Raw genomic sequence first — 15370 nt, 5'->3', positions numbered from 1 at the left:
CACATCTGTGAAGGCACCATTAATGCTGAAAGGTACATACAGGTTTTGGAGAAACATATGCTGCCATCCAAGCAACGTCAAACCCAGCAAACAGCGTGCGAGTATTGTTGAAGTTCTTACTGATGATTTCAGAAGTGTTGCCGTCTAGGCCTGACGAACTATCGTTTTAAAATTACAAAGACTATGTCTGTAGAGGTCGTAGTCAATTTGTAGTTGTTTTTCTCCACTTATGTTCTATTTTCCTGCACTTTGATTGACAGGTCTTTACCATCATTGTGCTCCTCCACAGTGTTCCCAGTTGCCTCAAGATTGTCTTAGTTTTAATAGTCATTTAATAATGACATTTGAGATTTTCAAGGTGAAATTATCCAAAAGTTCATCAACTGTCTCCGCATTCACAGTTTGTGGCACAGCTATGGTCTCCATAAACTTAGTGGCGGTACTCTCATTTATGTACCTTTTTCTTCATAGACATAGAGGTTGTCTGAACGTTTGGGATAATTTGTAATTCAAAGAATACACAAAAATGGTCAGAAATAGCCATATCCTAATGTCAACTGATAGAATTTCAACATCCTTACAGATGACCAGGTCCAAGATGTGATCTTGAGTGTGTGTTGGACTCTTAATATGTTCAGAGAGGTCAAATGTGTCCAGTATAGCATAGAGTTCTTTCGATCCCCCCTCCCAGATTTGCAGATAATATTCTTCATGGGTGAAGTTGGGCCTTTCGCATCTTAGTGGACGTAGGTTTCAGGCGAGGGTTGTTGGGAGGAAGATCGTGGCGTGGTGTCCGTTGGATTCCAATATTGACTAGGTTTTACACAATTAGGATTTTTTGGGGGCCGATTAGCGATTTAAAAAACAAAACAAAAAAGCGATAACCGATCCGATCACAAGATGGAGCAAAGTGTCTATTTAAATGACCTGTTCATTTACTGTATGTACTTGTGTACGTAATTGCTCAAAAAATTATATTTCCATACATACATTTAATTTATGCCAGTGTGGCATAGTGACAGACAGAACAAATGAATAGGTCTTCATGACTGGAAGATGGCAGGAAGTACATAAAGTAATTAATGTATCTACTTTTTGTGACATTTTTGTTTGTTGGTGTGCCGTGAGATGTTTCAATTGTAAAATATGTGCCTTGGCGCCATAAAGGTTGGAAATCACTGCTCTAGTCAGGTCAAACCAACATTAAAACATGACAGAAATAATGGGTGATAACTTGCTGTTATAAAATTACTTCACCCACACCGAAGCCTTAGAGCATGATTCGACAGAAGGGCAGCATGTTTACGCACAACCGTTAGTGCTAGCACTAGCTTGTAAGCCTACATAACGTTTGGTTGCCTGCTTGCGAGCCGTATCGTATTAAAAGTACGTGAACATACCTCAAGCAAGCCTGAAACGAACGTCCTCTCATGAGCACCAGTGACCACCAATGCACGTTTCCCCCCGTTTTGTTCTTAGAATACAGTTGGCACGCTTGTTGTCGTCGCCACGGTAACGAGTGTATCTGCTCGCAGTTGAGTTGACAAGATGAAGCCCAATGATCGTAAAAAAAACAGATGCGGTGGTATCGGAATACAAGATTTTGTTGCAGTAGTCTGACATAGTGCAATCGTGAAAGGGCAAATTTGTCTTGTTGTCTGTCTCAGATGTGTTGTCTGTCCCACACCGCCGACATGTTTATTTATTTATTTTTTTAAATAAATTTGTTGGCCGTCAGATGTTTGCAGTATTACGTCAAAAGACACGCGACAAGGCAAAAAATAAACTAGCTTTTGGATTTAAATATACTGAGCACGATGGCAACGCGAAGTAAATGTCGATCAGAATTTTGAAGTACATTTTGGCGGCATATGTCTGTACGGAAGGTGGCTTGTGCCGGAGATATGTGTCGGCCGATTTTTGAAGGTGATTTAGCGGGTAAGATTATTTATTTGTTTATTTATTTATTTTCACAGCCCTAATTGAGATCAAGTAAAGATTGTTGTCTTTGTCATCCTACGCAGGTAGATGACATCCACTGCATCGATGCAAGACTTTTTGGTAACATCGGCCGCTTCATTAACCATCTTTGTGAGCCCAACCTGTTGGCCGTGAAGGTATTCACCATGCACCAGGATTTACGGTTCCCAAGGATTGCTTTCTTCTCCAGCAGAACCATTAAAGCTGGAGACCAGATCGGGTCAGTGATATAACTGTCTGTTGATCCCTACTGACCTGGTACTGTGTGCAGTCTTGAAATAGTGCTGAAATGAACTATGTGAAATGTTTTTCATCTATTTTGAATTGTTTGCTCTTTAGCTCTTAGGTAGGGACTGTTGAAATAATGAGAGCATCACATATTTCATTAACTCTCCATCAGGTTTGACTATGGTGATCACTACTGGATGGTGAAGAGTAAATACTTTAGCTGTGAGTGTGGCTCACCCATGTGTCGCTACTACTCTGGAAGATAGACGTCGATGACCACATTGAAGTACAGCCGGAGATTCTCCACTCACTTTCTCTATATACGACATGTACTATCACATTATTAAACACTTTTTTCCCCCCACATTCAGCTGTGTATTTGACTTTTCAGTTACAAACAAAAAAACACCCAGACTCACCCCTCATTATTCTTGGCGACTTTAACAAAGCTAAACTCAACTACGAACTCCCTAAATACAAGCAGCACATTGACCGTCCTACCAGGGACCACTGCTATACTACGCTAAATAACGCATACTGTGCTATACCTCGTGCAGCTCTGGGCTCGTCTGATCACTGCTTAATTCACTTAATACCGACATACAGGCAAAAACGTAAAAGCCTACGAAGCCTACGGTGAAAACTGTGACGAAGTGGACCAATGAAGCAAAGATGGAACTTCAAAGCTGTTTGGATGATTCTGATTCTGACTGGAGTGTCTTTGAAAATTCAGCGAGCAGCCTGGATGAATATATTTCGCACTTTCAACAACAACAAGCCGTGGTTCACTGCCAAACTTAAGCAGCTTCGCCAAGCTAAGGAGGACGCATATCAAAGCGGGGACAGGGCTCTGTATAATCGAGCTAGAAACCTGCTGACTAAAGAAATTAACATTGCAAAGAGGAACTATGCAGCAAAGTTGGAAAAGCAGATTCCGCTAACGACTCTAAATCAGCCTGGCATGCATTACAATCTTACCCCTCCTGTGTGGACCATCCTCAAACACGAGGTGAGACGCATCTTCAAACAACAAGATCAACAAAGCGGCAGGCCCAGACCTTGTGTCCCATCCTGCCTCAAAAGTCTGCGCGGACCAGCTCACTCCAGTCTTCGCACAGATCTTCAATAGATCTCTGCAACTGTGTTAAGTACCATCCTGTTTCAAACGCTCCACCATCATCCCAGTCTCCAAGAAACCTGCAATCTCTGGTCTCAATGACTACAGGCCTGTCGCCCTGACATCTGTGGTCATGAAGTCCTTTGAACGCCTCGTGCCGGACAGCCTCAAGATCGTCACATGTCCCCTGCTGGACCCCCTGCATTTTGCCTTCCGAGCAAACTCAGCATCATTTTGCAAAATTGTCCCCAAAAAAATTGTATCAGCATTACCACATATGTTTTTGTCTCAAAAGTATTCCCTGTCAATTGACTGTTGTTGTAGTTGAGCAGCTCCAACTACTGGAGACAAATTCCTTCTGTATTTTTGACATACTTGGCAAATGAAGATGATTCTGATCCTGACATACAAGTTTTATTACAGTGCTCAAGTAAAAAAAAAAAAAAAAAAAAAAGACTTTTAATGTAGAAATTAGGCAGGAATTGGCCATCTTAAAAGTACTTTCCCAAGAGTTTATTGAATCTAATGTATGAGTACTAAAGTAAATTGACCTTTCTACCATATTAGGATTTATTGAGATGTGCCTGCACATCATATGTGAAGCAAAACGAGACAACGACCGGCAGAAACATCAAAGCAGGAATTCGAGCAGCAACGCAATTGACTATTGCCGTCGCATGGGAGTGACGTAATCACGTCTGCCAAGCGTTTCTCCTTCCCGCCTGAGGAGCGAGTCTTTCCGTAACATGGCGTCAGCTTTACTCGCACTCATGTTGACAATATCTGCGGAGCTTCTACAAGTGCTGTCATACAACCATAGCAAGGTAATGAGTTCAACATTCGGTTTTATTTCAGCTTTCGTACAAGTGTCACTCTTTTTTTTTTTTTTTTTTTACGTGACCGTCTGTGTTTACAAAAGTTGGACACTAGCCGCCATATTGGATGTGGAAAAAAACAACAAAATCAAAATCTTTCCACTCAAAACCGAATCTCATGGGAAACTAAGCCACAGTTGTTCGAAGCTAATCTGCGTCGGATTTGGTCTAATGGATTGGTCATTCAAAACCAAAAAACGGACTCTGAACTCTTGATTAGATTATGTCATACAATACTGGTTTTAATCGAGATTAAACCCTCACTTTGTGTTGTTCAAAGGTTTTTAGTAGGATTGGGCTAACTTTTGATACCCCAAAATCAGCATTATTCTGATCCCAGCAGTTAGGTGGCTTCGGGGTGGTTTTCAGGAACAAAATGGGATTTAAATTAACTTCTAACTGGTCAAATGAATAACATTTATCATTTATTTATTTCCCCCGACTGATTTTCAAACCATACAGTTGAAAATTATAGACTAGTTCACACTACAGACAGAGTACAATTAAAGTAGAAATTAAATAAACTTCTCAAAAGCTATCAAAATCAAGCAATGAAGTAGTCAATTAACACGAATTGGAAATGTAATATTTACATACACACATACACTGCTGCACTTCTGCATTTGTTAGTTTTTTTTCTTCCTGTTTTGCAAGCATTGCATTATTAATAATGGATCATTGAAACATTTAGCGATTCAGAATCAATCATTTCTGCCACCACAAATACAACCCAGTTTACAGAGTATCATTGTGGAATGGTTGTACAACCAAGGCCAGACCACGAGGCTAAAAAGTCATTTAAATGAAAAACATTATTTCGCTTGTAAATGTAAAATAAGTAAAGCTCAATTGTAGAATTTAGTGCATTCAAGTGAAGAAATGTACTGTTGTTTTATTAGACAGGAAAACATGGATTCCAGACTCAGCCTTCTCTCGAAGAGAAGTATTTCACCCAGACCCTCGACCACTTCAACTTGAATTCCATGGGGAATGGGACATACCTTCAGCGATACCTGATCACTGGTGAATTTTGACCAATGACGTTACAAACAACTCAGAAGGATTTGATCTTGATTTCTGTCTTGTTTCCCTCTGTAGATAAATACTGGAAGATTGGATATGGTCCAATTTTTTTCTACACCGGCAATGAGGGGGACATTTGGCAATTTGCCCTTAACTCTGGATTTCTTTTGGAACTGGCTGCTCTGCAGGAAGCCTTGGTCATATTTGCTGAACATGTAAGAAGTGGTACATTATTCATTCGTTGTGTGACGAAAGCTAAAAAATAGTAAATGCGTTCACCCACAACCATATATGCACGTGACAAGCATATGTAAGATTTGACCAACTTTGGAGGGGGGGTGGGCGGGTGGGGAGGAATTAAACTAACCTATATCCTTAAATCACTGAGTATCATAAATCTATGACACAAACTGCTTCAGCGCTCTCAATGAGTCAGAGGTATCAAAACCATGAACTCATTTTGTTGACCTTTACTAGGTTTTGATCAAATATACAATAGTTTTGCTGAAAAATAATGGCTGTTTATCATGTATCAGCGCCTCCGAAAAAATTGTCACTTCACGGCCTTAATTGGAGATGAGGCACACCCTCATAAGAACTCATCTTCTGCTCTGACATTTGTTTACCCCGGACCGCTACAATGACACACAATTCTGCTGTGCTCCAGTGCCTTGACACATTATTCCTCGTCATTCCATCAAACTTGAAAGTGTTCAGCTTGTTCTCCTTCTCACAGAGGTACTATGGCAAGTCTCTCCCCTTTGGAAATGACTCGTTCAACATCCCTGAGGTCGGCCTGTTGACAGTGGAGCAGGCACTTGCAGATTATGCCGTCATGATCAGCGTGTTGAAACGTCAGATGGCGGCCGCGGATTGTCCTGTCGTCGTTTTTGGCGGAAGGTAAGGTTAGCCTATATCGCGGTTCCCTTATTGCAGATTCAGTGCATCACAGATTTGTTTGGATGATCACTATAGTGCAGCTACTCCCCTGCGCATCTTTGGTTCAGTGAGCATTGGTGGCTATATGATTTTAACGTGGTCGCAATGACTCACATCAGGTCAAGTAGTCTCTTTTACTTTGGAGAAATTAGAAACCTTACGAAGGAATTTCAACTCGCCGTGTTTTGCGCGTAGAGGGGACTGCACAGTTGACAGCGAGAGAGAGGCAAGCGTGGAAAAAGGCGCTATTTCCGACATTGCAGCCACTTGCACAGTATAATGATACCCAGTATCAAAGATTCTAAAAAAAAAAGTAAATTTTGATTAAGACTCTCAGAGAGGCTTGAATTTAACGTGGTTATAGTTTGCAGTGGTGTTACCTGTGAATTGAATGTCTGTGTAGCAAAAACATGTCAGTGACAAGAATTTCTTCAAATATTCACAATTTGTGTTTTTGACGTTCCGTTTTCTACCCAACCGTTTTCGAACCTTTGTAGAAGCCTCAAAGTCGAATCTAACATGCATCTGTCTCATCATTTTCTCCAGTTATGGTGGAATGCTGTCTGTCTATATGAGAATAAAGTATCCAAACCTTGTGGCTGGAGCTCTTGCTGCTAGTGCTCCCATACTGTCAACTGCTGGGCTGGGCGAGCCTACGCAGTTTTTTAGAGATGTCACTGCTGTAAGTTGGATAAATACGCTCTTTTGTTTTGTGTGTGGCGGCACGGTTGGGCGACTGGTTCGAGCGTCCGCCTCACAGTTCTGAGGACCGGGGGTTCAATCCCCGGCCCCGCCTGTGTGGAGTTTGCATGTTCTCCCCGTGGCTTTTCTCCGGTTTCTTCTCACATCCCCAAAACATGCATGGTAGGTGAATTGAAAACTCTAAATTAATAGTCGTTTGTTTCCATGTGCCTTGCGATTGGCTGGCGACCAGTTCAGGGCTATGTACTGTTTGCAGACTATTAATATGACAAGCAACTCCCAGTATTTTGTAAACATTGCTTTTGTTTATTTTTGTTCAACAGGATTTTGAGAACATTTCTCCAGAATGCAGATGTGCTGTAGAAGGAGCTTTTCATCAGCTGAAGGAATTATGTGAATCGCAAGGTAAATTGCGTGATTTGTTCCCTGGCTCATTCTCATAAAAACGGGTCATTCTGAATTTGCTGTTTTAGGCTTTAAATGCAAAATTCTATATTTTTTTTCTCTTGTTAACTTTATTAGATTACAGTAAAATTCAGTCCGCGTTCTCCCTGTGTAAGCGTCCATCATCTGCTCAGGACATCCACCACCTAAATGGCTTGCTGAGGAACGCATTTACGCTGATGGCCATGTTAGATTATCCTTACAGCACTCATTTCATGGGCAACTTGCCTGCCAATCCTGTGAAGGTAGGGCTTTGAGATTGTTATACATGGTGTTAGGGTTGTGATAATTGATTTCTTTTTTTCTGAACAAAATTGGCTACAATGTTTCTCCACCATGTCAGGAAAAGCCTACTAGAACGTCTGAACTTTGGGGTTCATCAGAAGCACTTTCAATGGAGAAAGTTGTGTGCTGACCTCCATTTAAGTCATTCACTGCCAGTCCTCCGCGTTAACATCGATATTTGAATTCAACACTCGTCAATGGCAGTGAATTAAGACGAGTTTGAATGCGATTAATTCTGAACACAACCACATCCCCTGTTGTAAGAGGGTGCACACATCCATCCATTTTCTACCGCTTATCAGAGGTCGGGTCACGGGGGCAGTCGCTTCGGCAGGGACGCCCAGACGTCCCTCCCCCCAGCCACTTCATCCAGCTCTTCCGGTGGGATCCCGAGGCGTTCCCAGGCCAGGCGAAAGACGTAGTCTCTTCAGCGTGTCCTGGGTTGTCCCCGGGGTCTCCTCCCGGTGGGAACAGGGATGTATAGCCTCTTAATTCCACTGTATTGGCACTGACTGATCTACTGATGTACGAGAGACCTCAAGTAAAAATATATGTTCAAATTTTTGTCAGGTTGGTTGTGAAACCATGCTCCGTGGAGGTGATCTGCTCGCTAACCTGAGGGATACTGCAGGTACGGTGATGACCAATACATCTGTCTGATTATTCTTATATATATTTCACCATGAATACGGATGTGCTCAGGAAGCAAATTAGCATCGATTCTTACAAGTATTTACACTCTCCATATTGAGTTCTGTCTGTTGACCCTGTGGGAATGTCAAGTCCTTGCGGGCTTAGCCGCTGTCGCCAAATAAGACAAATGGTGGGAATAACGACTATGTTAGCAATTGGGTTTAGACTGTTGCGAGTAACCTGTTACAAAGTAACGAAATTACTAGGGGTCTAACGGGTCATTCATTATATCGATGTATCGGTTTATATTTCTACGATCCAATTGGATTCATCTGTCTTTGGCTCGTTAGTCTTCCGGACAAAAATATATCGATTTAAATCATTTTAAAAGGTAATAAATCGATTGTACCGATGCTAGGAAATAACGCGTTGGATGTACGCACGGCAGACTTTATACGGATGCGCATGTGTGTGTGTTCTTTAGCACTTTTAATGATAAAGACGGAAAGCGTTACTCCATTAACATTTCCTGTCCGTGACGTCGCAAAGGATCATGGGAGTATCAAACTAGTTTTTTTTTTTTTTTTTTTTTTGTCGCTCGATACTTTTATTTGTCAATTCTTGTTTGTTTATTTCCTGCGCGAGACGACGACTTCGACTTCCGCATTGGGCGCTGTTTTTGCGCCAATCCAATGTAAGCGCTCGTGACGTTAAAGTCTAGTTCACCAATCAAACGACACAAGAAAGTCACATGGCCTCACGCGACGTCTTCTATTGGGCTTCCCGGGCATAGGTATTGACACTCGGTAAGCCAGCCCAGGTGACCGTCGCGCTGAAGGAATGTTGTTGTTACCATGAAGGCAACGGCACGGTACTCATTTAGACGGACACAAACACCAGCTTTCATGTATTGTAGTATTTGTCTGGCACTGTCTGCCCAAACGTGGACGTTTCAGCTCACTTGTAACTTTAGAAAACAGTGTGCAGTGAATTGCAGATGTTTTGTTGTAGTTTTGACTGCATACACGCGCGCGCGCGCTCACACAGCAACATCAGAATTTGCACATTCGCATTTTTTTTGTAATTAATTAATTTTTTTATTGATGTTCATGCGGTGGCTAAAAAAAATCCGAAGTTACTCATTATTTACTCAGTACTTCAGTAATTATTTTACTGTGTACCTTTTAGTCTTATGTAATTTTTTGGGAGGACGACTTTTTCCTTTTACTTGAGTCACATTATAGTCAAGTAACAGTACTCTTACTTGAGTACAACATTTGGCTACTCTACCCACCCCTGGAGCGGACATCCTCTATTGCTACTCTTACGTTGAAGCAAAATTTTTTTTTCTTGTGAAGGCTTACAGAAAACGTTTGACCTCTGTCATGGCCAACAAAGGGTATATAACAAAGTATTGAGATGAACTTTTGTTATTGACCAAATACTTATTTTCCACCATAATTTGATAATACATTCTTTACAAATCAGGCTGTGATTTTCTTATTTACCCCCCCCCCCCCCTCATTTTGTCTCTCATAGGTGAGTTATACCTATGATGAAAATTACAGGCCTTTGTCATCGTTTTAAGTGGGAGAACTTGCACAATTGGTGGCTGACGAAATACTTTTTTGCCCCACTGTATTATGTGAAATGCCGTTATGAGCCAAAAGAAAGGTTTTGAACAAACATAACCTCTAAAAAGGTTCCGTTAAGATTTGGGAAATTGTTTCAGACTTCACTGTTGCGTCAAGATGCCAAACAGAAAAGGGGGGAATTCTTTTCAAGTTCAGTACTTTATTCATTTCTTCACAGAACTTTCTCCTTTTATTTAGAAAATGAGAGAATATTCCACAGTTGTGCTCATATGTTTGATTACCGGGGCAGAATTTGTAAGATGTGTACAATTCTTAATTATGCTCTAATCTCATTATATCAGTGGCATAAAAAAAACATCAATACTATAGTTTCTCTTGAACGTTTTGGGGAAAAATATATTCTAAAAATGTTGCTATCATGGCAGCCCCTAAACACAATATATTGAGAGAGAGCAATGGATAACACAAAAATATTGTACAAACAGTTTAAAAGATGAAAGCGTAACAACCGTAATAAAAATCTGTAATATAGCAGGAGCGGGAAGCGAGAACCACAATGTCGCGGAGGATTACTGTGTCTGAAGTTGCAGGGACTCAAATGTTCCAGGGCTGGGACTAAATGTTTCCATGACACGTCCATCCAGGGACTCACGGTGCTCTATGGACCTGTGTCTCAGGTGGACTCTCAAACCCTACAAATGTTTTTACTGCATTCCAAAAAAACAAAAATTCAGGCAGTCGTCATTTCATTCCTAATCAAAGTAGAGTTTGAAAATAGTTGCAAATGTTAAAGTGCATTACAGTGGTGGTACAGTGTACGGTTTGTGTTAAAAATGCTTGAACTGCTTTTATTCAGACCTGTCTATGTTTTACTCTACAGCGATTGTGTACAACTCAACTGGGTTGCTGACCTGTTTCGATCTGTACAGTTTGTACGTGGAGTGTGCTGATCCCACTGGCTGCGGACTCGGCTTTGACAGCGTGGCCTGGGACTACCAGGTATTCCAATCAATCGCGGTGCAATATTTGGATTTGGATTGCAGAGACCCAATTTTCCATCATCCAGTCATCCACCGTGCCGCCAATTTGAAAACAAACAAATGGAAATGTATTGAACGTATTTGAAAAGTTAAACTGTGCGGTTCTCTGTTCAGTTTCTTGCGGGGGGCTGGATTGGGGAGGATTGCGTGGTTTGGATGGGGAGGGTCCGGGTTATGGCCATCCATCTTCTTGGCGTCCCGCGGCTTGGACTGCGGTGGGCATTTGGCTCGGGGTTCTTTATGGCCAGTTTCAGTGTCGGACCTGTGGGCTGGGCCGCGGTGTGTGTGTGGGGTGGCCCGGTTGACTGGGCACTCATTGGTTGGTGTTTCAGCTGGAAGGTTGGGTTAGCGTTGTTAAGGTGGTTATTTGGGGCTGTTTCATTGCGTCGGGTGGTTTGAATGTGCGGGTTTTGGCTTGGCTTCCTGTTCTGGGCTTGTGGGCTTTTGTTTTGGGGGGTGCGCGCCGGGGCTCGGCATTTTGGTGCGGTGGGTGGCTTCGCACGTTATTTTTAAAATTTGTACTTATTTTTAATGTATTTATTTTATATTTTTATTTTATTTTGAAATTAGATATGAGCGTTGCATGGGTCTGTAGTGCTACACCCTGTGAGGGAAGGACAGGACAAGATAGAACAGGAGGAGAAGCATGCAGGATAAGGGTCGTGAAACCGGCTGTGCATATTTTAAATTTGCATATTCATGAGTGATTTGTCGCAATAAGTGAGTGGCCCCACACCCATATAAAATCTCGCCTTGGGTGCCACACTGGCTTGGGCCTGAAACTCTGTGTGTTGGTATGTACTCGATTTCTGTATGTTGGGCACTGTATGGGCAATTTTGTCTTCAATGTGAACATGAAAGTTTTCATTGTGGGAAGAAGCCACAACACCAGCAGAAAACCAATGCAAGTGCAGGGACAACATGCAGGGACACTCCACACAGGAGGATCAGATCCAAGATTGGATCCCAGAACCCATGACTAGGAGGCAGACATGTTAGGCACATGCTCCACCCAGACAGCAAGAGGCCACCCAAATGCTTAAGGACCTGGGACAGTTGTGTATGAATCCATCACCATCTGTCCTTCCAAATTTGTTTCCTTCACACCAAACCCGTAGATCACCTCCACCACCCCCTCTCCTCCCTTCACAAACAGGCCCATTGAGATCTGCTCCAATCTACACTCTTTCCCTTCTAGTACTACTCTTTTACCTCATCCAACTCATTCCAGAACTTCAACTCTTATCCTACTTGTGGGACATAACCACTGACAAAATGTATCACCAAACCATTTTAGTTTCACAACCATCACCCTGTCTTGACTCTTGTTTCACCTTGATAACATTCTTTGCAGACTATCCCTTCAACGAGTCACCCCTATGACATTCCTCTTCCTTTTTCAGACCATAAAAAGTTTTGACCCTTCTATGATGTTTCTTGCCTTGCTGCCCTTCCATCTGGTCTCCTGCATACATGAAATGTCAACCCATCTTCTCTGCATCATATCAGCTGGCTCTCTACCTTTGCCTGTCATTGTGCCTACATTTACCATTCCAACTGTTCAACACTCCTACCTCCTCCTCTTCGTCTTTGACCAACAGTAGCCGAATTTCCTCCAGCACCTAGTAGGTCAACAGCACTGCTGGTAGCGATTGTTAAACCGGGCCCTGCTGGACCGATCCAAAATGGAAGTCCAAGTTTGTGATTTGCATATCTGGTTTGTACTATTGTTTTATGTGGAATGCCCTTCCTGATGCAACCCTCGCCATTTAACAGGGTTTGGGACCAGCACTAGAAATACACTGACTTGTGACAACTAATGGCTGGTTTACATTTTAGATTACATATTGTTCTGTATGTGACTTCAAAAATTATAGTTTTCTACATTCATTTATGTTGCAGGCATGCACAGAAATAAATCTCTGCTACGAGAGCAACAACATCACAGACATGTTTCCAGCAATGACCTTCACTGAGCGAGAACGCCTGCGGTACTGCTCCAAACGCTGGGGTGTGATCCCGCGACCAGGTTGGCTCAAAATTCAGTTCTGGGGTGATGGTGAGTGCTGAAAGATACACGTTATTTAGTATTCATGCCTAACTTGGTAAAATTGAGGAAATAAAATTGTTTTCATGTTTAAATTATAAGCCGTTGTGTAGGCTTTGAGGAAGAAAAATGTATTCCATTTTGCAATAAGGCTTGTAATATAACAAAATGTGGAAAAAGTGAAGTGCTCTAAAAACAATTAGGATTCACTGTCACACAGTATACAGTTTGTCTATATACAGTCGACAGTAATCTCACTATATTGCAGTTCACTTATTGTGGAGTCAGCGCATCTCAGATTTAAAATTTTTTTTATTGATCAGTGTAGTGCAGTTGCTTGCACATCTCTGGTACAGTTAACATTATTGACAGTTTCTAATGTGGCTGCAAGAACTCACATAAGGGCAACTGGGCTCTTTTTACAGAAAAAAAACCCCTTTCTTAGCAACTTCAGCCAATTCATTTGGTAAGTCACCAAGTTGCTTAGTGATTCAGTGAACATCACCGAAATGTCACTGTTAACACACTAGCCACAGTCAGTTGCAGGAAATCAGTCCATGTAAGATGGACTGATGCAAAGTGGAAAAGTGTTCTGTGGTCCGACCAGTCCACATTTAAAATTGTTTTTGGAAATTGTGGACGTTGTGTCCTCCCGGCCGAAGAGGAAAAGAAGCATCCGGACTTCAAAGTTCAAAAGTCAGCATCTGTGATGGTATTTGGGCCCCCGGTTAGTGCCAATGGCATGGGTAACTTACACATCTGTGAAGGCACCATTAATGCTGAAAGGCACATACAGGTTTTGGAGAAACATGCTGCCATCCAAGCAATGTCTTTTTCATGGACGCCCCTGCTTATTTCAGCAAGACAATGCCAAACCACATTCTGCATGTGTTACAGCAGCGTGGCTTGGTACTAAACGAGTGCGAGTACTATACTGGCCTGCCTGCGGTCCAGACCTGTCTACCATTGAAAATGTGTGGCACATTATGAAGCGTAAAATACGACAAAAGAGACCGCGGACTGTTGAACAGCTGAAGCTGTACATTGAGCAAGAATGGGAAAGAATTCCACCTACAAAGCTTCAACAATTAGTGTCCTCAGTTCCCAAACGTTTATTGAATGTTGTTAAAAGAAAAGGTGATGTAACGCCGGGGGTATTTTACTGTAATACTTTCCGTACCCACTGTAGCTAATGCAAACACTCAAAATATGGACATGAACAAATGCAAGTAAAGAGCAACAATTAGCTTGATTTCTGTACCACTACAAAGCTGTAGTTAAAACGACCACTGCAAAGAATTCTGTGAAGCAGCAGAATCTGTCGGCCCGAGTTCCCATGATGCTTTGCCCTTCCTACACCGTGTGATGCACAGTGCCTACTGGTTTAGCCATGAAATTTAGCACGTCCGCAAGGGTTGATGTTCATGTCCCTCAAGCAGAGCACACAATATAGTTTTCACACACAAGCCATGGATGGACTCTATTTGTGATCTAGTCTCTACTTCTGTTCAGCCCTTTCCAGGGCTAGCAACATCATTTTCTCCAATGGTGATCTGGACCCATGGGCAAATGGAGGAGTAAGTGCTGAAAAAATGAGAGACTTAGGTGTATTTTACAGGCAAAGCTTCAGTCGTGTTTTCTTTCAGGTGCGGAAGTCTTTGAGTTCATCATTGATAGCCATCAACATTGCTGGCGGAGCCCATCATCTCGATTTAAGGTACGGCGTGCTGCTGCCTTCTCGACTTCAAAATCATGCTTCAAAAAAATGTTAACATCACATTTATGAATCATCATATGCAGAGGGTCGAATGATGCCGATCCGGCATCAGTAATTGAAGCCAGGAAGACTGAGGCAGACCTCATCACACAGTGGGTGGAGTTGGAGAGGAAACAAATACAACAATTGCCCTGATAGTGTTCGTTTTGCTTTTTTGTGTCCACATTTCTGACTGAGATTTTCAGTATCTGTTTACATGCTGCATTACGGTGTCATGTATGTGGCTGGCATTACCTCTGATTTCAAATGGACAAAAAGAATTCCCCTGTAATAGCCACTTTTTTCTTTTTGTTTTGTTTTATTTGCTGCTTATTTTCTTTCTAATTCTATTCATTAAAGCCTTTAGAAAAAAAAAAAGAACGTCTCAATTTCTTTTGTGATTAAAAGGTTAAATATCAGCGATACCAACATATTTGAATCCCTGAAAGGTTATTTCAGCTAAATAAAAACTAGAGGTTCGATGAATATTGCAAATAGCATTGGTGCAAGCACACGTCCTCGTCTGCTTCCTCTTTGTCGAGTAAAACTTTGTGATGTGACCCTATTCGTGGTGACCGTTGCTTTCGGCGAGTTGCATAATGTTGCTATCCAATGTAGAAATGAATCTCCAAAGCCAAATTTGCAAAGGACTGCAAACGGGAAAGCCCAGTTAACTTTATCGAAAGCTTTCTCGGTGTCAAGTGAC

General features: G+C 42.0%; 2 protein-coding genes across 12 annotated transcripts in view; both read left to right on the top strand.

Annotated features, from left to right (window-relative positions):
• The window catches only part of ehmt1a (euchromatic histone-lysine N-methyltransferase 1a), a 40402-nt gene extending 37830 nt beyond the window's left edge, over positions 1 to 2572 (top strand). For all 8 annotated transcript variants that reach the window (XM_061673163.1, XM_061673160.1, XM_061673162.1 and 5 more), the window contains 2 exons: positions 2029 to 2200; positions 2381 to 2572. In XM_061673163.1, coding sequence (XP_061529147.1) covers positions 2029 to 2200; positions 2381 to 2474 — 266 coding nt within the window. In that variant the 3' untranslated portion in view covers positions 2475 to 2572. The remainder of the gene's footprint in view (positions 1 to 2028; positions 2201 to 2380) is intronic.
• A 1432-nt stretch (positions 2573 to 4004) lies between these two features.
• On the top strand, positions 4005 to 15039 carry dpp7 (dipeptidyl-peptidase 7). 4 transcript variants are annotated; one of them, XM_061673158.1, is made up of 13 exons: positions 4007 to 4149; positions 5100 to 5223; positions 5299 to 5438; positions 5960 to 6123; positions 6709 to 6844; positions 7188 to 7269; positions 7387 to 7553; positions 8164 to 8224; positions 10702 to 10820; positions 12764 to 12890; positions 14421 to 14485; positions 14555 to 14625; positions 14709 to 15039. In XM_061673158.1, the coding sequence occupies exons 1-13, from the start codon at positions 4072 to 4074 to the stop codon at positions 14818 to 14820; spliced, it is 1446 nt and encodes a 481-aa protein (XP_061529142.1). In that variant the 5' UTR covers positions 4007 to 4071; the 3' UTR covers positions 14821 to 15039. The 4 variants fall into 4 exon arrangements, with proteins under 4 accessions (XP_061529140.1, XP_061529142.1, XP_061529138.1 ...); XM_061673157.1 differs by having other exon boundaries at positions 4009 to 4149; positions 12764 to 12920; XM_061673156.1 differs by having other exon boundaries at positions 4005 to 4149; positions 14421 to 14625.
• The last annotated feature ends 331 nt before the right edge of the window (positions 15040 to 15370 follow it).

This window comes from Phycodurus eques, chromosome 3, assembly GCF_024500275.1.
Source record: "Phycodurus eques isolate BA_2022a chromosome 3, UOR_Pequ_1.1, whole genome shotgun sequence".
In the NCBI taxonomy this organism is placed as follows: domain Eukaryota; kingdom Metazoa; phylum Chordata; class Actinopteri; order Syngnathiformes; family Syngnathidae; genus Phycodurus; species Phycodurus eques.
This window is presented reverse-complemented; position numbering and strand designations above follow the sequence as displayed.

Coding starts and splice junctions, on each gene's coding strand:
- dpp7 (XM_061673154.1), top strand. CDS start 4,072: ATGGCGTCAGCTTTACTCGCACTCATGTTGACAATATCTGCGGAGCTT. Junction 12,921..14,420: donor AATTCAGTTCTGGGGTGATG/GTGAGTGCTGAA, acceptor ACTTCTGTTCAG/CCCTTTCCAGGGCTAGCAAC. Junction 14,626..14,708: donor GCCCATCATCTCGATTTAAG/GTACGGCGTGCT, acceptor CATCATATGCAG/AGGGTCGAATGATGCCGATC.